This window comes from Chrysemys picta, chromosome 12 (genome assembly GCF_011386835.1).
Source record: "Chrysemys picta bellii isolate R12L10 chromosome 12, ASM1138683v2, whole genome shotgun sequence".
Taxonomy (NCBI): Eukaryota; Metazoa; Chordata; order Testudines; family Emydidae; genus Chrysemys; species Chrysemys picta.
Window position 1 is genome coordinate 22888750 of NC_088802.1, and position 24825 is coordinate 22913574.

The 24825-nt window shown below is 45.7% G+C and overlaps 1 protein-coding gene across 1 annotated transcript; it reads right to left on the minus strand.

Moving 5' to 3' along the window:
• Positions 1 to 18350: 18350 nt before the first annotated feature.
• LOC135974748 (uncharacterized) lies at positions 18351 to 20782 on the minus strand. Its single transcript, XM_065563267.1, has 2 exons — positions 19871 to 20782; positions 18351 to 18996 (listed from the first exon to the last, which is right to left on the minus strand). Exons 1-2 carry the CDS (start codon positions 20406 to 20408, stop codon positions 18572 to 18574), a joined length of 963 nt encoding a protein of 320 aa, XP_065419339.1. The 5' UTR covers positions 20409 to 20782; the 3' UTR covers positions 18351 to 18571.
• Between the last annotated feature and the right edge of the window lie 4043 nt (positions 20783 to 24825).

The following is a 24825-nucleotide window of genomic DNA, read 5'->3' on the forward strand; positions in this document are numbered from 1 at the left end:
ATGGCTGCTACTCTGAAACCTGAAGATATTGAGGAATTCTGAAGAGAATCAAAGACAGCTAGCCTAGCTAGTCCTAGGTTACCAACACTACCTAAAAATAGTATCAGAGGGGTAGCCGTGTTAGTCTGAATCTGTAAAAAGCAACAGAGGGTCCTGTGGCACCTTTGAGACTAACAGAAGTATTGGGAGCATAAGGTTTCGTGGGTAAGAACCTCACTTCTTCAGATGCAAGTAAGGGAAGTCTCCAGAGGCAGGTATAAATCAGTATGGAGATAACGAGGTTAGTTCAATCAGGGAGGGTGAGGTGCTCTGCTAGCAGTTGAGGTGTGAACACCAAGGGAGGAGAAACTGCTTCTGTAGTTGGATAGCCATTCACAGTCTTTGTTTAATCCTGATCTGAAGGTGTCAAATTTGCAAATGAACTGGAGCTCAGCAGTTTCTCTTTGGAGTCTGGTCCTGAAGTTTTTTTGCTATAAGATGGCTACCTTTACATCTGCTATTGTGTGGCCAGGGAGATTGAAGTGTTCTCCTACGTGCTTTTGTATATTGCCATTCCTGATATCTGACTTGTGTCCATTTATCCTCTTGCGTAGTGACTGTCCAGTTTGGCCAATGTACATAGCAGAGGGGCATTGCTGGCATATGATGGCATATATAACATTGGTGGACGTGCAGGTGAATGAGCCGGTGATGTTGTAGCTGATCTGGTTAGGTCCTGTGATGGTTTTGCTGGTGTAGATATGTGGGCAGAGTTGGCATCGAGGTTTGTTGCATGGGTTGGTTCCTGAGTTAGAGTTGTTATGGTGCAGTGCGTGGTTGCTGGTGAGAATATGCTTAAGGTTGGCAGGTTGTCTGTGGGCAAGTACTGGCCTGCCTCCCAAGGTCTGTGAAAGTGAGGGATCATTGTCCAGGATGGGTTGTAGATCACTGATGATGCGTTGGAGAGGTTTAAGCTGAGGACTGTAGGTGATGGCCAGTGGAGTTCTGTTGGTTTCTCTTCTGGGCCTGTCTTGTAGCAGGAGGCTTCTGGGTACATGTCTGGCTCTGTTGATTTGTTTCTTTATTTCCTTGTGTGGGTATCGTAGTTTTGAGAATGCTTGGTGAAGATCTTGTAGGTGTTGGTCTCTGTCTGAGGGGTTGGAGCAGATGCGATTGTACCTCAGTGCTTGGCTGTAGACGATGGATCGTGTGGTGTGACCGGGGTGGAAGCTGGAGGCATGAAGGTAGGCGTAGCGGTCGGTGGGTTTTCGGTATAGGATGGTGTTAATGTGGCCATCGCTTATTTGTACGGTGGTGTCTAGGAAGTGGACCCCCTGTGTAGATTGATCTAGGCTGAGGTTGATGGTGGGGTGGAAGCAGTTGAAATCATGGTGGAATTCTTCCAGGGTCTCCTTCCCATGGGTCCAGATGATGAAGATTTCATCAATATAGCGTAGGTAGAGAAGGGGCATGAGTGGACGAGAGCTGAGGAAGCGTTGTTCCAGGTCAGCCATAAAAATGTTGGCATATTGTGGGGCCATGCAGGTGCCCATAACGGTGCCACTGGTCTGGAGGTATATATTGTCACCAAATTTGAAATAATTGTGCGTGAGGATAAAGTCACAGAGCTCAGCAATAAGTTGTGCTGTGCTGTGTCATCATCAGGGATACTGTTCCTGACAGCTTGTATTCCATCTGTGTGTGGGATGTTTGTGTATGAGCTTCCACCCCGGTCACACCACACGATCCATCGTCTACAGCCAAGCACTGAGGTTTAGTAAGACTCACTTGAAAGTCTTGTTGCAAACCAACAGAAATCACTAATAACCAAGTCTAGGCATTAGACCTGTTTTGCAGCAGTGTCTCTGATGCTAGAGATTGTCTAGCCTGCACTAGTAGTGGGGCTTTCCCACTAACAGCTGAAATCACAGGATTTAATTACTGTGTTACGTTGTGGACCCTCAAACCACTCCAGAGGGTACAGGGAGTGGCCGGCGGAGTGGCAGATGTCAGGACAACAACCTGGGCAGTGGAGTGAGCAAGGTTCTTTTTTCTCCCCAACCCCACCCTGGGTGGGAGGTGAACTCATGCAGATGCACTTCTGAACTCTGGGTCTTTACTGCCCAAGGACAATAACTGTGAGTGAGGTGTGGTGAAGAGAGGAGCGTGCTAAAGGAACCTTTGGTTGCTGGACTTAAGAACCTGAGCGACAAGGACACTGTCCAACGTACTCTGGGGTGGGTGTTTTGCTCATGATTTTATTTTATGAATCCTGCTTGCAGCATTTTCCCAAGTTAATGCCGGGTTATTTTCCCCCTTTTTATTAAAACTTTCTTTTCTGCACTCAGACACCGTGCTTGTGAGAGGGGAACTGTTGCCTCTAGAAGTGCCCAAGGAGTGATGTGTAATTGTCTCAGGTTACTGGGTTGGGGCTGGAGCCGGTTTTGTGTTGTATTGATGGAAAGGAACCCTTAGATATTGAACCTGTCCCCTGTTGCTGCCGACTACAACTGGCAGAAGGGTTACATAAGGAATCGATACATCACATTGGGCAATGTTCGCAACAAAGATTTGGAGACACAAAATTAGTCAGCTGAAAAATAGGTTGAAGTGGGACCCTTATTAAAAAGTTCAAACACCATCACCATAAAAACAAACCAACCAACCCAAAAATGGGTTGGGAATAATGTTTTCCCAATCTATTTTGCAACTAAACTAATAATAAATAAATCAAATGGTTTGTTGCCGAAAAGCTGAAACAATAATTTTATTTGGGTTCATATGAGAAAACTTGGGTTAAAAAAATGAGAACTTCATGCTTGTATACCAACTTCTGGAAAGCAGGAGTATGGAGACAATATAAATATATTGTATGGAGACAATATAAAAATAATTTAAGGAAATGTGGGGGGGACTGCCCTCTAGTGGACGGAGATAGATCCTGTCAAATGTGCCCTCTTCGACTAGTATCTAAGGGCTAGTCTACACTACTCGCCTGGATCAGCGGGTAGAAATCGATCTCTCAGGAATTGATTTGTCATGTCTCATCTAGACGGATAAATCGATCCCCGAATCGATGCACTAACTGCCATTTTGTCATAGTAAGCGCCGTCGACGGGGGAGCCCCTGCGGTCGATTTGCCGCCGTCCTCACAGTGGGGTAAGTCAAATAGGATACGCCAAATTCAGCTACGTGAATTTGCATATCTTAAATCGACCCCCCCTCTTAGGGTAGTCCTAGCCAAATTCAAGTATTCCAGAACTCAGATACTGTTCTGTGCTTTGAGCAGAATGACCCCAGATTTACCTATTCTCTTTTCATAGGAACATAGAAATCGTCAGATTGGATCAGACACTAGGTCCATCTAGTCCAATATGCTGTCTGACAGAGGCCATACCCAGAAGTTTAAGAGGAAGATGGAAGAATCCCACAGGAGGTAGAGGTGGGATAATCTGCCCCCCTCTCCACCCCCCATATAGCTCTCACCTTGGTCTCTATTACGTAGTGATTGGCTCAATACCTGAAGCATGAGTTTTAATACCCTTCCAAAATGTTGGTTGTCATTAATTATGATAGCTCTGGACATTACTGATATTCATGTAAATATCCAATCCCTGACATTGCAAATGGTGATGCTTTGCAGCTTAATAATAACCGTGATATGCCCACAGGTTAGATAGCTTAGAACAACGCCTGTGCAGTTACTCTGTACTGAGTGCTGCTTTTCACCACCTCGGGGATTTCAATTAGGATGCCAGTTCGAATACATTGTCTCTCTCCTTATCTCATTAGGCAGTAATGCCAGGGATAGGGGAGACTAGTTAGGCAGCCTCCAAATGTCCAGGTTCCATTCTGTCACCAGGCAGGGGCTCAAAAAGCGCTGACTATAAAAGGACACATTTATGGAAAACTCTTTCCAAAGTGTCATCTCTACAATCTCTCTGGCACTTTTGCAGGTACAGATTTGAGAACGCCTCAGTGACTCTTGGGATGAACATTGGCCAAATCAAAGAGATCAGAAAACCTAAGAAGTTTCTTTAAAGTAGGGTTGCCCCAAAAAGCGAGAACCGTGCATCACCCCAGTAGCCTCAGGACAGAGAAGGCTGGACATTTCCTTTCCCATTTCAAACAATTTATTTTCTGTTCCTTTGGGAGAGGCAGGAACCTCTCAGAAATGAGAATCCAACACACAGAATGCTCAGGCAACCCATAGGGTATGTCACAGGAGTGACAATGGACCTATAGGGAAGTTAATGCAATATAGGGAAATTATTAGGATACAGACCAGAGGGCTGTTGCATTGAAAATATGTAAACACATGATGCAATAGCATTAGAAAGAAGTTCAGCAACACTCGTCAGAGAGGTCATATAGAGTAGTACCCTGCCTTGCCCAGCTCCCACTCATTGGTCATTACCCAGCTTTCAGCCTTAGTGTCCTAGGCTGAAAGTATTGTGTGGGGGAAAGGTCCTTGCACACTAGTCCTGCTCCTGGCATACGGTCTGAGATCCCTAAAAGAGGGGAGACCCTGCTTGTTGTCTGTGGCCACCTCTGTTCCAGGATTGGTGTATATAGTGTAAACAAATGAGTTATACTAAGAGTCCACATCACTGGATTCTCCTCCAATGGGAAACTGTGACGGTCTAGGTGGTTTCCCCGGGTACAACCTGGAACTGTGAGATCTGCTCTGCCCCCTGAACACACTAGCCTGGGATGTCTTTCACAAGCTCTGCTAGTGACAAGAAGCAAACCCCTCCAGGTGCTGTTATCACTCAGTCCAACAGCAGGTGGAACCCCACACCCAGTTAGATTGCATGAATGCTCCCACAGACTCTCATAAATCTCACAGAGAAAGACACCAACCGGATCCCACCAGCTCCCAGCCTTCTACCTCAGGGATATACCATCTTGGACAGAACAAAACCAATTTATTAATTGATTCACCACTTACTTCAAGGGAAAGTGGACATGCACAGCCTTTGCCACCTGAACAAACACTTCAGGCAAACTCACTGGTGAGGATAAACATAAAAATAAGTTTATTTGCTACAAAAGATAGATGTTAAGTAATTATAAGTGATAGGCTAAAAGTTCACATAAGTTACCAAAGGAAATAAAAGCAAAACACATTCTAAACTAATCTTAACACTCAGTACCTTTACAACTTAGATGCTTCTCACCACATGCTAACTTCAGCCAGGCTCTCCCCTTTGATCAGCGATTCAGTTGCTTGGTGGTGGTGTTTGTAGATGGAGGTGGAAGAGAGAGAGCATGGCAAATGTCTCTCCCTTTTATAAGGCTCTTTCTCCCCTCTTGGATTTGTCCCACCCCCCTTTCAGAGTCATTACTTCATCATACTCCCAAACTGACCAAAGGACTCTCACTCGAGAGTCAAACTAATTCTTTGTTCTTGCTAGGCTGGGTTGGGTTTGTCTCATATACATCCTGATGAGGTGTGAACAGTCTCCAGGGCCGGCTATAGGCACCAGAGTCCCAAGCATGTGCCTGGGCCGGTACTTTTCAAGGGGCAGCATTCCAGTCCTTTGGGCCGGCCCCCCTTTTTTTTTTTTTTTGCTTTGGAGGCAGCACTCTGGCTTCTTTTCTTTCTTTTATTTGTTTGGGGCGGCAAAAAACCTGGAGCCGGCCCTGACTGTCCCTCTGCTCCTGCAACGTTTTGTCTGGGCTTGTTTTAAGTCTTGAGGATACATTTTCAGCCTCATACCTACATACATATATACATGAATTTACAACCTGTAAATTACTTTAACAACGATGGTCAGTGCATCATGAGCCTTCCAAAGACACCCAACATGACAAACTTTGCATTGGATTCCACACAAACATGTTATAAGTATGAACATGAGGGTGCAGGATGTTCCCCCGAGGCACAGAATGTCACAGAAACCAATTTGCAAGATGCTGAGTTCCACTACAGCTCAGAAGAAGGGTGAGAGTGTGGAGGAAAAAGTTTGCTAGGGCCTAAGCTTTAGTTGGCTCGGGCCTGAACTTTGGTTCAGACCTGAACATTAGTTAAGTCTATTGTAGGTGAAAGGTTTTTAGAGGCAGAATAGAGGAAAAGTACAAAAGCAGAACTATCTATAATTATAAGGCCTATGATTCATAGTGCTGCATTGATGGTTTTGGGGAAGTCTGGAAATCGCAGTAGGATAGACTGTGAAAAACAGGAAAGCTTAGAAACCGCAATAAGGCAGACAGTGAAAAACAGGAAAGCTTGCTAAGCTATATTCCTTTTATGGAGAGTGTATTCCAAATATGGCAATAATGCTGATAAGAAAGTATGTATTATATAATTGTGGTTTTATGCTATATAAGCTGTGCAAAATTCTGTAATCAGGGGGATTGCTAGTTTACTGGTACCCCCCATGCATGCATGAAAATAAAAAGGCCTCAGGCGATTCTGATCCAAACACAACGCGTGGTCATTTTTCCACAACAATCTTGGTGCCGTGACTCAGATCCACAGACTGTCCACCGGACCAGGAGACCGCGGACCATTCCCCTCCGAACCCAGCCGGCACTTGATAGGTGAGAGACCTTTTAAATCTCTATTTGGGTTATCGGTGGAGGACTGTCCGTAGGCCCTGGGTCGGGTGAGTAGCAAGCTGGATATGGACCTTTGCTGCCAGACTCGCCTGACATCTTTTTGGTTTCCCCGGGAAGAGCCACGGGTAAGTGGCGGGGAGTCGGGGTTCCCACAAGGATAGGCCTTGGTTGTAGGCCTTACCTCAGCGTTTGTGTGCAAGTGTGAATGAAAATGAGTGAGGGTCATGGGAAGACGCCCAGAGCTTTCTGCGAGGCCTTGAGGCTTACGACCAGGAATGTCTCTAAAGCAAGCCCTATGACCCGTGTGAGTGGCCTGATAGTGTTCAGGGGAGATGAGGATCATGGGAAAAAGGGATTATAGGTTCAGGAAGACGCTATCGGAAACCTAGGGATAGCTGACCAAAACCCTATAATCAGGTAGACTCCAGGAAAATGGGGGGCGGTGAGTCTAAAAAACCTGCCGTCCCGCCAAAAGGCACACCAGCGTTTTATATGTATAAGAATTATAGTCCTTTTACTTGTAAGTTTTTAGATAAATGGAATTGGTATACCAGGGATGATCCAAATTTACAGTTTCCCATAGAGGGAAGTTTTGATCTTGACAAAATTGTTCACCTTAGAGGTGCACTATTGGTTAATAAAGTGGGGCAGGGTCATTATGATGCGTATTTTGATTGGTATGGGAAAACAGAAAAACGGCGCCGTGAATCTCAATTGAGGAGTCTTAAGGACTCCCAGGAGAAACTTAAAATCCAATTAAAAGAGACAAAAGAGAAGTCAACTGACCTCCAAAACCCTGCTGTAGAGCAAGCACCCCTTTACCCTTCTAGGCCCCCTAAGGAAGAGAACCCTTCAGCCCCTCCCTATGATCTTATAGATTTATATGTAGAAAACAGATCTTTTGTACCCATTAGGCAGGAGGCATCTGCTGCCCCCGCTCAGGTTCAAGGGGAAAGTGAGCCCCCTTCAGTACTTAGGGCGGTGGCAGACTCCACCATCCAGGTTCCTCTTCAGAAACCCCCGACCCCAATCACCGGATTGCCTTCAGAAACTGATCCCCAGTCACCTTCTGATTCTCCAGTTACAATGGTAAATAAGACAAATGAGCTCCTTGATAAGTCTCTTGCTAGAATGAATGAATTTTTGGAGAGTCTTCAACAGGAGAGACAAGAAAGAGGATTGACATTAGTGGGAGTTCAGGAGGAGGAAGAAGAAGGAGAAGGGGTACCTAGCACGAGTTCTAAAGGACCCATTACTAGAAGTAAGGGAAGAGGGGTTTTTCTTACCTCTACCCCAAGACTTAACTGTGCAACTGGTTTGCATCCCCTACGTAGATGCCCTGAGGCAGGGAACCACGGTGACTGTGAATGCACCTTGGTCAGCTGCAGATTTATTTCATTTATAAAAGACATTTCCCAACATCAGGGAGGATCCTGTGAAATTTCAAGAGGAATTAGGAATTGTTATAAGTTGTTATACTCCTACATGGGCCGATTTAAACTAGCTCCTAAGGGGAATGGTGCCCAGGGAAACCTTAGATCGCATTTTTGATACTGCCGGAAGGCCTGAGGTTGACCCTGGCACTGGACAGGAGTTGTCAGCCCTTAGAAATAGGATAATGGATGCTATTTTAAAGGTCTGCCCAAAGAAAGCAGACTGGACTAAAATTAATACATGTAAGCAAAATAAAGGAGAAAATCCTGCCGATTATATGCAACGTCTTAAACAAGTATTTGAAAGACACTCCGGCATTAATAATGCTGAGGAGGACGCTGAGCAAGCAGTGGTAGCAGCTTTTGTGCAAGGACTTAATCAGAAACTGGGTGACCAGCTAAAAATAGGTATTGTTGACTGGGAGGGAAAAAATCTGAAGGAAATATTAGTGGCAGCCCAGCATTATTATCGTCAACTTGAAAAGAAAAAGGAAGATACAGAGACTAAGTTTCTAGCCCTTCAGGTCCAAAAAATGCAGGAAGCCCATGGGAAGATAGGAGGTAAAAAGGGACAACCCAAACAGAATTATAATTGTTCAGCCCCTATGGAACAAAGTAATACTAGTTGTTTTTATTGTAGATGAGAGGGTCATTGGAAAAGGAATTGTCCCTTTCGTCCTGACTGCTGCCCCAATCAACCTGCCTATCCTTTTCCTCCACCTCCTTTTCCTCCCCCTGCTCCTTTTCTTCCCCAAAACCCGTAGGCCAGCCAGGAGACTGGTAACATCATCGCTTCATTTATCCCCTAGGATCAATCTGGACCATATGTAACCTGTGTTGTAGAAGGGATATCTACTTCCTTCTTGGTAGATACTGGCGCTTCGCGGTCTACCCTTCGCGCCAGTGATTTTCCCTCCCTCCCTCTGACTCCTGAAATTGTAAATGTGGTGGGGGTAGGTAATACTCCCATTCCCCATCCTGTCTCTTTACCCTTGTCAGTTTCTATCGGCCCTCTGTCAGACCGTCATGCCTTTCTCCTTAGCCCTTGTTCACCTGTTAACCTATTGGGGAAAGATTTGCTGTGTAAATTAAATTGTACCATATATTGTTCCCCAGATGGGGTATATTTGGATGTTCCTGATCCAAGCTGCAATGAAGTCTTGGCAGTCCTGCAGGAAGACATGCCAGAAGGGGAACGGGATCCCAGCCCTTCCTTGTTGCAACAGGAATTGCTGGCTAAAGTTCCCCCCTCCTTGTGGTCAGATCATGCTAACCAGGTTGGGTGCATTAGAACGGCTCAACCTGTTAAAATTCACCTAAACCCAGCAAAGTCTCTACCCAGGGTTCAACAGTATCCTCTTTCTAAACAAGCCGAGGAGGGAATTCGGCCAGTGATTGACTTCTTAATTCAACAGGGGATTATTGTACCAACCATTAGCAAATGTAATACCCCCATTTTACCGGTTAAAAAACCAGGCAGGGAGACATGGCGTTTTGTCCAGGATCTCCGTGCTGTAAATGCAACTATTCTCCCTGTTTTTCCTGTTGTTCCTAATCCTGCAACTATTATTTCCTCTATTCCCTCTTTGGCTACTTTTTTTACTGTCACTGATCTTTGTTCAGCTTTCTTTTCTATCCCGATTCATGAAGATAGTTAGTATTTGTTTGACTTTACCTATCAAGGACTTCAATATACTTGGACCAGATTGCCCCAAGGTTATACTGAATCACCTACCCTGTTTTCTCAAGCCCTCAAAAGGGACTTAGATGATATTGTGTTTCCAATGAAGTCCACCTTGGTCCAGTATGTAGATGATTTGCTTTTAGCTTCTCTATCACTAGAAGCTTCCCAGACCGATTCCCTTGTACTTTTACAAGCACTAGCAAGAAAGGGTCACAAAGTCTCTAAGACAAAATTACAGCTATGCCTACCCAGAGTCCATTATTTGGGACATGACATCTCAGCTGGAGAGAGACACCTGTCTCCCTCGCGGGTGCAGGCCATTCTTCAGGTACCTAGACCAACCACAAAGAAACAGATGAGAGGGTTTTTGGGAATGGCCGGATATTGCAGACAATGGATTCTTGGATATGCAGCTATTGTTAAACCTCTTCATAAGATGACTCTCAATAGGATTCCAGAACCCCTTCAGTGGACCTCTGAGGCAGAGGAAGCCTTCACCCAAATTAAAAAGGCTCTTACGAGGGCCCCTGCCCTAGGTCTTCCAAATTATCAAAAGCCCTTTACTCTTTATTGTCATGAAAGAGAGGGAATAGCTCAGGGGGTCCTTACTCAAACCCACGGTTCTGTTCAGAGGCCCATTTCTTATTATAGCTCCCCTCTGGATCCAGTAGTGACTGGACTCCCCCCTTGTCTCAGGGCGGTGGCTGCAGCTGCAGTCCTGGTTGAAACTTCTGCTACTCTTGTTCTCGGATCCCCTTTGTGCGTCGCTGTTCCACATGCAGTGATGGCCTTACTTTTAAAGGGGAATACCCAGCATCTTTCTAATTCTAGACTTACTAAATATGAGATGATGCTTATAAATGCTTCTAATGTAACTCTTTCTCGTTGTCCTGTCCTCAACCCTGCCTCTCTTCTCCCTATCGCATCTGTTTGGGAAGCACATGATTGTCTTACTGTAACCGCCGAGCTTTCTACCCCCCGAATTGATTTAAAGGATACCCCGCTTCATAACCCCGATCTATTATTTTATGTAGATGGGTCCTGTCTTAGAAATCCGTGGGGTTTGCTTGTTGCTGGTTATGCTGTTTGTTCTCAATATGAGCCTGTGGAGGCCTATTCCCTCCCGGAAGCCCGCTCTGCCCAGGTTGCTGAATTGATTGCTCTTACTCGAGCTTGTATATTAGCAGCGAAAAAATCTGTTACTATTTATACGGATTCCCGGTATGCATTCGATGTGGTCCATGATTATGGACAACTCTGGAAACACCAAGGGTTTCTCACATCAAAAGGGGGAAAAATTTGTAATGGACCTTATGTTGAGGCTCTTCTCTCTGCTCTGCAACTCCCTTCTATCATAGCAGTTGTGAAATGTGCTGCTCACCAAAAACCCTATGATGATGTTACTAGAGGAAATGCCTTGGCAGACGCTACTGCCAAGCACGCGGCCCTTTCTGGGTCTCCGGCTTTAATCGAGTCTGTTTTTGTTTCACAACTCCCCTCCATAGCTGCTACCCTTCAGGATTTAGCTATTATGCAAGATTCGGCTCCCGAGTCTGAAAAAATAAGATGGAGGCGGAATGGTTGTTTTTTATATCTGGATAACTTGTGGCGCTCACCTACTGGACGCTTGGTAGCGCCCAAGGCTTTACTCCCCTATCTTGCACGTGTGGCCCATGGTATGGCTCACGTAAGCAAAGGGGGAATGATTGCATCAGTATTGCAGCATTGGTATGCCCCAAATTTTCCTATAATGGCGCAACAGTATTGTAACTCTTGTTCTACCTGTCTAGCCCACAACAGTGGCAAACCGGTAAGAACCAGGCTTGCTGGACATCCCGCCCCTTGGGGACCCTTTGTGAATATTCAGATTGATTTTATTAGCATGCCCAAATGCTGTTCTTATGAATATGTTCTTGTTTGTGTTTGTATGTATTCCGGATGGATAGAGGCCTACCCTTGCGTAAAGGCCGATTCTCTAACCGTAGCAAAAAAATTGTTAAAGGACTTTGTTCCCCGATTTGGTCTGCCTGTCTCAATTAACAGCGATAGAGGTACCCATTTTACAGGCCAAATCATGCAACAGATTTTCAAGGCTCTCAACATTCCCCAGCACTTGCATTGTGCTCACCATCCCCAGAGTGCGGGGGCAGTGGAACGGAAAAATGGGGAACTGAAGAACAAGATCTCTAAGATCTGTAAGGAAACTGGTTTAAAGTGGCCTGATGCCCTTCCCCTCACTCTCATGTATATGAGAAGCACTCCCTCGCGTAAGCATGGTTTATCCCCACCTGAGATCCTTATGGCTAGACCCATGAGGATGCCAGTATCCCCTCCCCCACTCCAACACTACTTGGACTTGCAACTGAATGATGATACCATTATGACATATTATCAGACTCTAATAAGATGCATCAGATCTCTTCACAAACAGGTCCAAAGTGCTCTGCCTGAACCAGCTGATACTCCGTGCCACCCCTTGCAGCCTGGAGATTGGGTTTATATAAAGGTGCACCAGAGGAAAACTGCTTTGGAGCCTCGCTGGAAAGGCCCTTACCAGATCTTGTTAACCACCCACACTGCGATCAAGTGCAAGGGACTAGCCAACTGGGTCCATGCCTCACACTGCAAACAGATATCGCCACCTTTAGACCCAGACGCCGAAGAATTCCATCCTGCAAACCCTGTTTTAGGAAACAATTTGGACAGTGATTGTAACCCCTCCCCCGGCTCTGATAAGGAACCCAGATATAATCTCAGGAAAAGACAATGGGTCAACTTATCTCCAGCCTGAAAAGGCCAGAATAACGCCTTTACAAGCCCAGTGGTGAGCCTAGCGCCCACTGGCACCTCAACTACCATGACCGACCCAATGGCTAGAAGGAAAGAATCAGCCATGGTACGAAAGTGGCTCATGCCTTCTATTTGGTTTATATGTGTAACTATGATTTTATTATTATTGTTGAATTTTCATGATACCTTTATGTTTTTCTGGGCACCTAGGATCTCCAGCACCTCCTTGATAACATCCACCCCCGTGTCTGTGAACCAGTTTACAAAACCACTAGGTCAAACCCAACAAGTAACCACCCCTCAAAATTGTATTAAACCACGACCACCACCCCGTGGGAAGAAAAGAAATACTCGCTCTGCCAAACCCAGCCAGGCCCAAAATTTTGTAACTATAAAGGACATTAAAAATTGGCCCTGGTATAAGAAACGAAGTATTATCCATTGGCAGGGAGGGACTTGTGGAGGTCACTCTTGGGAATGTGGCACAGATTGGATCTTGGGTTTTATTCCACAGGCTGCACCCTGTGTTTTTGGGTAAGTACCATCAGCATGTATTGTCCTCCCCAATTGGCTTCCCGACAACGAATATCAAAAACTACAACAACCCCTCGTTGCCACAAAAAAAAAACCCCGTTGCCCCTATTCCTGTGGTATACCCAGACATCAGTAAGCCTATATACTCTTCTGAAACCCACTGGCCAAGACCCTCCCATCTTAGTAATTTGTCGGAATTTTGTAAAGATACTCTGTTTTTTAATATCCAAAATAGGTCTTATGAACGAACTATTGAGTGGAAAACAAATGGAATGGTGGAGATAGAAACTTTTGACATCACCACCAGGAAACCCAAGAAATCTGAACTTACCATCCTGGTATTTTATAGTGGGGTAGACATGATGGCCATCCCCGGGGTTTGTAACACCTCAACAGGGAAAGGTCCCTTTTGTTATTTAGTCACCCAGTTAAAAGGGGGTCAAATATATACCCAAAGGCTCTGTTCAACCTCAAGAAATTTTAATTGTATTCACACAATCCCCGTGACCATTAATGTAACCTGTACCCTATTGCAGTATGCCCCACCCTATGTTTTTAGAGTTAACGATTTCCAAAAATATGTGAAGGTGTTCAGTCAGCAAATGTGGTATAAGACTAACCCTAAAAGGGATATATATGGAAATCGATGGACCATAATCAATGCCACCCTGGGAACCATAAGATTTATGTTACCCTTGTCTAGTTTCCAAATTACTTCTAAATATTATAACTGTTCAAGGGGGGCTGCTCTCTGAATAGCTCAACTACGGGCATGGGCTTTCCCCAAACGAAAAAGAAATTTGACTGGACATCTGTGGGATGGAGCTAATGGTGTAGCTACAATTTGGAATATCTATAAAAACCAACAGCATGCAGAAAAATTGGGCCAATTAGAAAAGGCCGCAGGACTTATTACAGGGGCACAACTAACCCAGGTGCAAGCCGGGGTAGGTGAATTACATGTCATTTCCGCCCTTGGTTCTTTAACCCAGAGACTTCTGGCAGAGATGGTATGGAACATCACTGGTGCTGGGGAGGCATTGCGGTGGGACACAGCATGTTCAGAGAGCCAGGATTTTCTGAATGATCAATTAGCAACCATTCGAAGTGACCTCGAACACCAGGCCTGGCCCACTGCCCTCACAGACACCTCAGGAGTACCATCTGATCTGTGGCCATGGAGACATACCTGGAGGTTTTCAGGATGGAGATGTGTACAGTCCCAATGATCCTTAAAGGGATGTGGGCACCCACTTACCGAATCCTGCCTGGTCCATGGGGAGGATGCATCTGGGACTGGGTGATTCACCGAGATATATGGGAAATAAAACCACCTGGTTTACCTAGCCGATTTATAGTCGGTGCCCCTGAAATAACACCCAATATTTTGATTGGATTGGGAAATCAATAGACACTCTGGCCATCGGAACCCCCACAGCTTCAATGCATGCGTAAACTTAAACCAGGGGAAATAGTCACTGTTCATGACAATGTTTGCTGGGAGGGTAAGGGATTGGGGACCCTCTTAACAGGAGAAATAATTTTCCAGGCCAATGACAGCTGTGTGATTGTCAAAGCCCATATCATGCACAACACCCATTGTAACCTCTCCACGGACGCCAGTAGCCAGATCATTTACTGGCCGGCGGATAAAATATTTCAATCTCCTCTCTGGGATTAGATGCCCTTTAACTGGACTTCTCTAATACCCGACCGTTTCCAAAATTTGCTTTTATTGTTGCCCAAGATTAAAAAAAATTCTGATTTACAAGAAATAATTCATATCCTCGAAAACGTGTATCAAATAGAAAAAGGTGCCTTTCAGACCGCCTATCGATTGTCTTCTTTGTGTACTAGTCAAGATATGCTGTGTGTAGTGACCAAAATTATATATGAACCACACCATGTTGCTGTTATAAGTGGATTGATTATTGTATTAGGATTGTTTGCTTTAGGATTATGTTTTTGTTATTGCTGTGGCAAAGGATATTGCTGTGCCTGTAATTTTTCTGCTAAGCCTACTGCGAGAGAGCAGGTAGCCTTAATGATTGTTAATGAGGTTTATGATAAAAGTTGGGATGAGATAAGAGAAAAGGAAAAGACAGAAATTAGAGGGCTCATGAATGTGGAAGTTTAGGCCAAGGGTGGCGCTGGAAGCGCCAAAGGGGGAAATTGTGGAGGAAAAAGTTTGCTAGGGCCTAAACTTTAGTTGGCTCGGGCCTGAACTTTGGTTCAGACCTGAACATTAGTTAAGTCTATTGTAGGTGAAAGGTTTTTAGAGGCAGAATAGAGGAAAAGTACGAAAGCAGAACTATCTATAATTATAAGGCCTATGATTCATAGTGCTGCATTGACGGTTTTGGGGAAGTCTGGAAATCGCAGTAGGATAGACTGTGAAAAACAGGAAAGCTTAGAAACCGCAATAAGGCAGACTGTGAAAAACAGGAAAGCTTGCTAAGCTATATTCCTTTTATGGAGAGTGTATTCCAAATATGGCAATAATGCTGATAAGAAAGTATGTATTATATAATTGTGGTTTTATGCTATATATGCTGTGCAAAATTCTGTAATCAGGGGGATTGCTAGTTTACTGGTACCCCCCATGCATGCATGAAAATAAAAAGGCCTCAGGCGATTCTGATCCAAACACAACGCGTGGTCATTTTTCCACAACAAGAGTGTTGTTAAATAGACATTTGAAATTAAGAATAACAAAAGTTCCTTGGGAGAAATATTTCTGGGGGGAAGAGTCTTTCATCCAAATCTTTCATTTGCAAACTATGGATTAAATCTACTTTACATTATGTTTCCTATGTGTTTGTAAAACTGGGTGGCTTCAGCACCCAACCTGGCAGGCCTGATCTTCTTAGGGTATGTCTACACTACGAAATTAGTTCGAATTTATAGAAGCCGGTTTTATAGAAATCGGTTGTATACAGCCGATTGTGTGTGTCCCCACAAAAAATGCTCTAAGTGCTCTAGTCGGCGGACCGCCTCCACAGTACCGAGGCTAGCGTCGACTTCCAGAGCATTGCACTATGGGTAGCTATCCCACAGCTATCCCACAGTTCCCGCAGTCTCCGCCGCCCATTGGAATTCTGGGTTGAGATCCCAATGCCCGGATGATGCAAAACAGTGTCGCGGGAGGTTCTGGGTACATGTCGTCAGGCCCCTCCCCCTCCGTCACAGCAACGGCAGACAATAGATTCACGCCTTTTTTCCTGGGTTACCTGTGCAGACAACATACCATGGCAAGCATGGAGCCCGCTCAGCTCACCGTCACCATATGTCATCTGGGTGCCGGCAGATGTGGGACTGCATTGGTACACAGCAGCAGCAGCTAACTGCCTTTTGGCGGAAGACGGTGCAGTAGACTGGTAGCCTTCATCGGCGATCTGGGTGCTGGCAGCTGTGGGGCTGGCAGCCGTAGGGCTGCATTGCACCAGCCCCTTGCCTTTTGGCAGTAGATGGTGTATTACGACTGGTAACCGTCCTATTACAAGTTGGATCATCGCACATTAGCAGAATCTTCCCTGAGCAGCAGATCGTGCAATAGGCCTGAAGGCCATCGTAGTACACTAACTGCCAAGCACCCAGTATTTGCTGCCAAGCACCCAGAAGATGCCGAGGGCTATCAGTCATGCTGCACCGTCGTCTTAAGATGTAAAAAATAGATTTGTTCTGTATTCATTTGCTTCCCCCTCCCTCCGTCAAATCAACGGCCTGCTAAACCCAGGGTTTTCAGTTTAATCTTTGGGGGGACCATTCTGTGTGACAGTTGTTTGTGTTTCTCCCTGATGCACAGCCACCTTTCTTGATTTTAATTCCCTATACCTGTACGCCATGTCGTCACTCGCCCGCCCTCCCTCCCGCCCTTCCTCCTTCCCCTGGTCCGTCAGATACTAGTTTCGCGCCTTTTTTCAGACCAGGCGCCATAGCTAGCACTGGGATCATGGAGCCCACTCAGATCACCGGGGCAATTATGAGCACTATGAACACCACGCGCATTGTCCTGGAGTATATGCAGAGCCAGGACATGCCAAGGTGAAACCCAGACCAGCCGAGGAGGCGATTGCAGCGTGACGAAGAGAGTGATGAGGAAATTGACATGGACATAGACCTCTCACAAGGCACAGGCCCCAGCAATGTGGAAATCATGGTGTCACTGGGGCAGGTTCATGGCGTGGAACGCCGATTCTGGGCCCGGGAAACAAGCACAGACTGGTGGGACCGCATCGTGCTGCAGGTGTGGGACGATTCCCAGTGGCTGCGAAACTTTCGCATTCGTAAGGGCACTTTCATGGAACTTTGTGACTTGCTTTCCCCTGCCCTGAAATGTCAGAATACCAGGATGAGAGCAGCCCTCACAGTTGAGAAGCGAGTGGCGATAGCCCTGTGGAAGCTTGCAATGCCAGACAGCTACTGGTCAGTCGGGAATCAATTTGGAGTGGGCAAATCTACGGTGGGGGCTGCTGTGATCCAAGTTGCCAGGGCAATGAAAAACCTGGTGATATCAAGGGTAGTGACTCTGGGCAACGTGCAGGCAATAGTGGATGGTTTTGCTGAAATGGGATTCCCAAACTGTGGTGGGGCCATAGACGGAACCCATATCCCTATCTTGGCACCGGAGCACCAAGCCACTGAGTACATAAACCGCAAGGGGTACTTTTCAATGCTGCTGCAGGCCCTGGTGGATCACAAGGGACGTTTCACCAACATCAACGTGGGATGGCCAGGAAAGATACATGATGCTCGCGTCTTCAGGCACTCTGGTCTGTTTCGAAAGCTGGAGGAAGGGACTTTCTTCCCGGACCAGAAAGTAACCGTTGGGGATGTTGAAATGCCTATCGTGATCCTTGAGGACCCAGCCTACCCCTTAATGCCATGGCTCATGAAGCCGTACACAGGCAGCCTGGACAGGAGTCAGGACCTGTTCAACTATAGGCTGAGCAAGTGCCGAATGGTGGTGGAATGTGCATTTGGACGTTTAAAAGCGCGCTGGCGCAGCTTACTGACTTGCTCAGACCTCAGCGAAAAGAATATCCCCATTGTTATTGCTGCTTGCTGTGCGCTCCACAATATCTGTGAGAGTAAGGGGGAGACATTTATGGCGGGGTGGGAGGTTGAGGCAACTCGCCTGGCCGCTGATTACGCGCAGCCAGACACCAGGGCGGTTAGAGGAGCACAGCAGGGCGCGGTGCGCATCAGAGAAGCTTTGAAAACGAGTTTTGTGACTGGCCAGGCTACTGTGTGAAACTTCTGTTTGTTTCTCCTTGATGAACCCTCCACCCCCCCCCCCCGACCCGGTTCACTCTACTTCCTTGTAAACCAACCACCCCACTCTCCCCTCCCCACTTCGAGCACCGCTTGCAGAGGCAATAAAGTCATTGTTTTTTCACATTCATGCATTCTTTATTAATTCCTCACACAAGTAGGGGGATAATTGCCAAGGTAGCCTGGGATGGGTGGGAGAGGAGGGATGGAAAAGGACACACTGCATTTTAAAACTTTAACTCTTATTGAAGGCCAGCCTTCTGATGCTTGGGCGATCATCTGGGGTGGAGTGACTGGGTGGCCGGAGGCCCCCTCACCGTGTTCTTCGGTGTCTGGGTGAGGAGGCTATGGAACTTGGGGAGGAGGGCTGTTGGTTAAACAGGGGCTGTAGCGGCGGTCTCTGCTCCTGCTGCCTTTCCTGCAGCTCAACCATATGCTGGAGCATATCAGTTTGATGCTCCAGCAGACGGAGCATTGACTCTTGCCGTCTGTCTGCAAGCTGATGCCACCTATCATCTTCAGCCCGCCACTTGCTCTTTTCATCCCACCATTCAGCCCGCCACCTCTCCTCTCGTTCATATTGTGCTTTTCTCATGTCCGACATTGACTGCCTCCACGCATTCTGCTGTGCTCTATCAGCGTGGGAGGACATCTGGAGCTCCGTGAACATATCGTCCCGCGTCCTCCGTTTTCTCTTTCTAATGTTCACTAGCCTCTGCGAAGGAGAAACATTTGCAGCTGGTGGAGGAGAAGGGAGAGGTGGTTAAAAAAGACACATTTTAGAGAACAATGGGTACACTCTTCCGTTACAAGGTCGCATTTTTCCTCTGCCTGCCGGTTTGGTATGAGAGATCACTCACGCAGTGCCAGGCAACATATTTCCGCTTGCAGGTAGCCATGGTAAGCCACAGTCTTTTGGCTTTTTTAACCTTCTTAACATGCGGGAAAGGTTTCAAACAGCAGCGCATTTCCCATATCAAGGATGAATTGGGTTGGCCATTTAAAATGGGTTTTCAATGTAAAAGGAGGGGCTGCGGTTTCTGGGTTAACATGCAGCACAAACCCAAGTAAACCCCCCCCACACACACACCCGATTCTCTGGGATGATCACTTCACCCCTCCCCCCACCGCGTGGTTAACAGCGGGGAACATTTCTGTTCAGAAGATCAGGAACGGGCACCTCTGAATGTCCCCTTAATAAAATCACCCCATTTCAACCAGGTGACCGTGAATGCTATCACTCTCCTGAGGATAACAAAGAGAGATAAGGAATGGATATTGTCTGCATGCCAGCAAACACTGGGACCATACGCTGCCATGCTTTGTTATGCAATGATTCCAGACTACGTGCTACTGGCCTGGCGTGGTAAAGTGTCCTACCATGGCGGACGGGATAAGGCAGCCCTCCCCAGAAACCTTTTGCAAAGGTTTTGGGAGTACATGAAGGAGAGCTTTCTGGAGATGTCCCTGGAGGATTTCCGCTCCATCCCCATACACGTTAACAGACTTTTCCAGTAGATGTATTGGCCGCAATTGCCAGGGCAAATTAATCATTAATCATTAAACACGCTTGCTTTTAAACCATGTGTAATATTTACAAAGGTACACTCACCAGAGGTCTCCTGTGTGCCCTGAGGGTCTTGGGTGAGTTCGGGGGTTACTGGTTCCAGGTCCAGGGTGACAAACATATCCTGGCTGTTGGGGAAACCGGTTTCTCTGCTTCCTTGCTGCTGTGAGCTACCTATAGTACCTCCATCCTCATCTTCCTCGTTCCCCGAACCGTCTTCCCTGTGTGTTTCTCCATTGACGGAGTCATAGCACACGGTTGGGGTAGTGGTGGCTGCACCCCCTAAAATGGCATGCAGCTCCACGTAGAAGCGGCAAGTTTGCGGCTCTGCCCCGGACCTTCCATTTGCTTCTCTGGCTTTGTGGTAGGCTTGCCGTAGCTCCTTAACTTTCACGCCGCACTGCTGTGTGTCCCTGTTATGGCCCCGGTCCTTCATGGCCTTGGAGACCTTTTCTAATACTTTGCCATTTCTTTTACTGCTATGGAGTTCAGCTAGCACTGATTCATCTCCCCATATGGCGAGCAGATCCCGTACCTCCCGTTCGGTCCATGCTGGAGCTCTTTTGCGATCCTGGGACTCCATCACGGTTACCTGTGCTGATGAGCTCTGCGTGGTCACCTTTGCTCTCCACGCTGGGCAAACAGGAAATGAAATTCAAATGTTCGCGGGTCTTTTCCTGTCTACCTGGTCAGTGCATCTGAGTTGAGAGTGCTGGCCAGAGCGGTCACAATGAAGCACTGTGGGATAGCTCCCGGAGGCCAATAACGTCGAATTCCGTCCACACTACCCCAATTCCGACCCGCAAAGGCCGATTTTATCGCTAATCCCCTCGTCGAAGGTGGTGTAAAGAAACCGGTTTAAAGGGCCCTTTAAGTCGAAAGAAAGGGCTTTGTTGTGTGGACGTGTCCAGGCTTAATTCGATTTAACGCTGCTAAAGTCGACCTAAACCCGTAGTGTAGACCAGGCCTTAGACATTGTTACTTATGTAGTTGCCTTCAATGGAACAACTGACATGACTAAAGATGACTTGGTAGAGTCTCTGCACAGTCATGCACTCCATGGGCACTGCATTAGGTTTCAGCCATGCATAGCTATGATCTCATACAGCAGGAAGGCGATTCCTCTGGATGGGGGAGGTTGGTTGCATCAGGACAACTGTTTGTACTGTCTGCACACAAAAAAAGCACTAATTCCCCAGGCTCTGCCTCTTCAGAGGTTGAATCAAGGGAGAGGCAGCTTTCCATGGAGAAGGATACAAGTATCAGGAGACATCTCCACTTTGTAAATAGAGTAGGAAGAGCATGTTCTAAGACAAAGTGCGGCAGCTGCTCATCCATTCAAGGAGAGGCAGGTCTCTTCACTGAGAAAATCCAGTTTCTGCAGAAAGAGGAGAGAGAAAAACCTCAGCTGAGGATCCTGAGTCCTGGCAGCCAAACACTGATAAATAAGAGCTCATTGCTTCAAGCTTGGGCTGTGCGGTGGTTACAAGTGAGGACCATCTTCCTGACTGCATTTCTATACCACCTTCCAAACAGGGGCATGAATGTGCTTTGTGAATATTAGAGGAACAAGATGGGTGAGGTAATATCTTTTATTGGATAAACTTCTGTTGGTGGAGGACAGAAGCTTTTGAGCTACACAGAGCTCTTCTTCAGGTGAATATTTACAGTTTTAGCCTCACCTTCCCACCACAGTGCCAGTCAGCATTTATAGCACCATTTAATAGATAGGGAGCTTGAGATCCATGTCTGGTGACAGGTCCTCAGTTGGGGATCTGCCCCACTGACACAAATGGAATTACCTTGATTTACACCAGTTGAGGATCTGGCTTAGTGTGTCCCCAAATGAGGTGGGAAGTGGTGACAGAGTGTACTAGACCAGATCACACATGCCAGATTGTTTCTAGACTCTGAGTTGAGGGACAGCATATTTTTTTCCACAACCGTCCAGTGCCGTTCTTGTTCTTGTATTATCATCCCACACTCATTCTGGAGTGCAGAGGGTCACTCCCCAGTTTGGGTTGCACATCAGCCTGGTTTTGCCCCTTCCTAAGATCCACCCTCCAAAGAGATGTATTTTATTACTGCTACAGAGTGAACATCAGGAAATGAAAAGGCATTGCCAGTCACTTACCACATCACTATCACCACCACAGCAACTAAGGGAGCATTTACTCCACTTCATAATTTTCAACATACACTGATCTCTTGTGAGGGGATGAAAATTGTTCCTTTTTCCTAAAGGGTATTGAAATGCTGAATATACCAGGATATGTGTTGTGAGGTTATTGACACGAACTGTGACAGTATAGACCATTGTTGCAACCAAGATTCTGTAAAAAGAACAGGAGTACTTGTGGCACCTTAGAGACTAACAAATTTATTAGAGCATAAGCTTTCGTGGACTACAGCCCACTTCTTCGGATGCATATAGAGTGGAATAAATATTGAGGAGATATATATACACACATACAGAGAGCATAAACAGGTGGGAGTTGTCTTACCAACTCTGAGAGGCCAATTAAATAAGAAAAAAAAAACTTTTGAAGTGATAATCAAGATAGCCCAGTACAGACAGTTTGATAAGAAGTGTAAGAATACTTACAAGGGGAGATAGATTCAATGTTTGTAATGGCTCAGCCATTCCCAGTCCTTATTCAATCCTGAGTTGATTGTATCTAGTTTGCATATCAATTCCAGCTCAGCAATCTCTTGTTGGAGTCTGTTTTTGAAGTTTTTCTGTTGTAATATAGCCACCCGCAGGTCTGTCATTGAATGACCAGACAGGTTAAAGTGTTCTTCCACTGGTTTTTGAGTATTATGATTCCTGATGTCAGATTTGTGTCCATTAATTCTTTTGCGTAGAGACTGTCCGGTTTGGCCAATGTACATGGCAGAGGGGCATTGCTGGCACATGATGGCATATATCACATTGGTAGATGTGCAGGTGAACGAGCCCCTGATGGTATGGCTGATGTGATTAGGTTCTATGATGATGTCACTTGAATAGATATGTGGACAGAGTTGGCATCGGGCTTTGTTACAAGGATAGGTTCCTGGGTCAGTGGTTTTGTTCAGTGATGTGTGGTTGCTGGTGAGTATTTGCTTTAGGTTGGGGGGTTGTCTGTAAGCGAGGACAGGTCTGTCTCCCAAGATCTGTGAGAGTAAAGGATCATCTTTCAGGATAGGTTGTAGATCTCTAATGATGCGCTGGAGAGGTTTTAGTTGGGGGCTGAAGGTGACAGCTAGTGGTGTTCTGTTATTTTCTTTGTTGGGCCTGTCTTGTAGGAGGTGACTTCTGGGTACTCGATGGCTCTGTCAATCTGTTTTTTCACTTCAGCAGGTGGGTATTGTAGTTTTAAGAATGCTTGATAGAGATCTTGTAGGTGCTTGTCTCTATCTGAGGGATTGGAGCAAATGCGGTTATATCTTAGAGCTTGGCTGTAGACAATGGATCATGTGGTGTGTCCTGGATGGAAGCTGGAGACATGTAGGTAAGTGTAGTGGTCAGTAGGTTTCTGGTATAGGGTGGTATTCTGGGCTATCTTGATTATCACTTCAAAAGTTTTTTTTCTTTTTTTTTTTTCTCTTATTTAATTGGCCTCTCAGAGTTGGTAAGATAACTCCCACCTGTTTATGCTCTCTGTATGTGTGTATATATATCTCCTCAATATTTATTCCACTCTATATGCAACCAAAGAAGTGGGCTGTAGTCCACGAAAGCTTATGCTCTAATAAATTTGTTAGTCTCTAAGGTGCCACAAGTACTCCTGTTCTTTTTCCGGATACAGACTAACACGGCTGCTACTCTGAAACCTGTCAAGATTCTGTAGTGGCACTAAACCTTGTACAAAGCAGATTAAGTAAGGTGTCTATGAGGAGTTTGTGATTTGCTGGTTATGATTATGATACCTGTTTTCATGTATCATGTTTATATTTAAAGTTATAAGTATTGGCTCTGTACTGTCTGTATTTCAAACTTGTGCTATGCTTGTAGGTGACACCCCACACAATTTGCATCAGCCTGGCCTGCTTGATGACCCATTAAGGAACATCAGCTATACAACTGACCCATTGAGAGAAGGCAGATATACCTGGTGACTCAGAAAGGCATACAGGGAAATGCCTATGGACAGAATTTTCAGGTTTTTCCATGCCATGTGTTGGGTAGCTTGTATTTGAGACAAAGGAAGCACAAGCCACATGGCAAAAGGTTTATAAAAGGAAGGTGCATCATCTCCATTTTGTCTTCATTCTCGCTTCTTACCTCTGGAGGAAATTTGCTACAAACTGAAGTTCTGAACGAAGTACTGAATGAGCCATCCAAGCTATGGAGGTACTCCAGAGACTTGATTTGAATCTGCAGTTTATTCCATCACTGCTAAAAGCCTGAACCAAGAACTTTGCCATTACTGTATGTAATTGATTCCATTTAACCAATTTTAGCTCTCATCTATATTTCTTTCTTTTTATGAATAAACCTTTAGATTTTAGATTCTAAAGGGTTGGCAACAGCATGTTTTGTGGGTAAGATCTGATGTGTATATTGACCTGGGTCTGGGGCTTGGTCTTTTGGGATTGGGAGAACCTTTCTTCTTTTACTGGGATATTGGTTTTCACTTATGGTTTTTTGGACTTATTGTTAGCCAGTGAGGTAAAACCAAAGTCCTCTCTGTTTGGCTACTTTGGTGTCCCTTAATAGTATAGTAAAGGAACTCCATCTTTGGGCTGTAACTGCCCTGCTCAAAGCAATTTTATCCTGAATTGATACTCTCAGTAGTGTCCTGCCAGAGGCTGCGTCATTCCATATAGATAGATTAATTTCCATTCATTCCAACAAGAGATCAGTGTATATGGACACTAGACTGCAATGAAAAATCTGAGTCCAAGATTTTAGTTGATGTACTTATTGGTTTTGACTCCTAAGAACTGGCATTATTCTGGCTATTGACAGAAGTGAAATATAGAACTTAAGCGTCATTGTTAAGCTCTGGTATGTC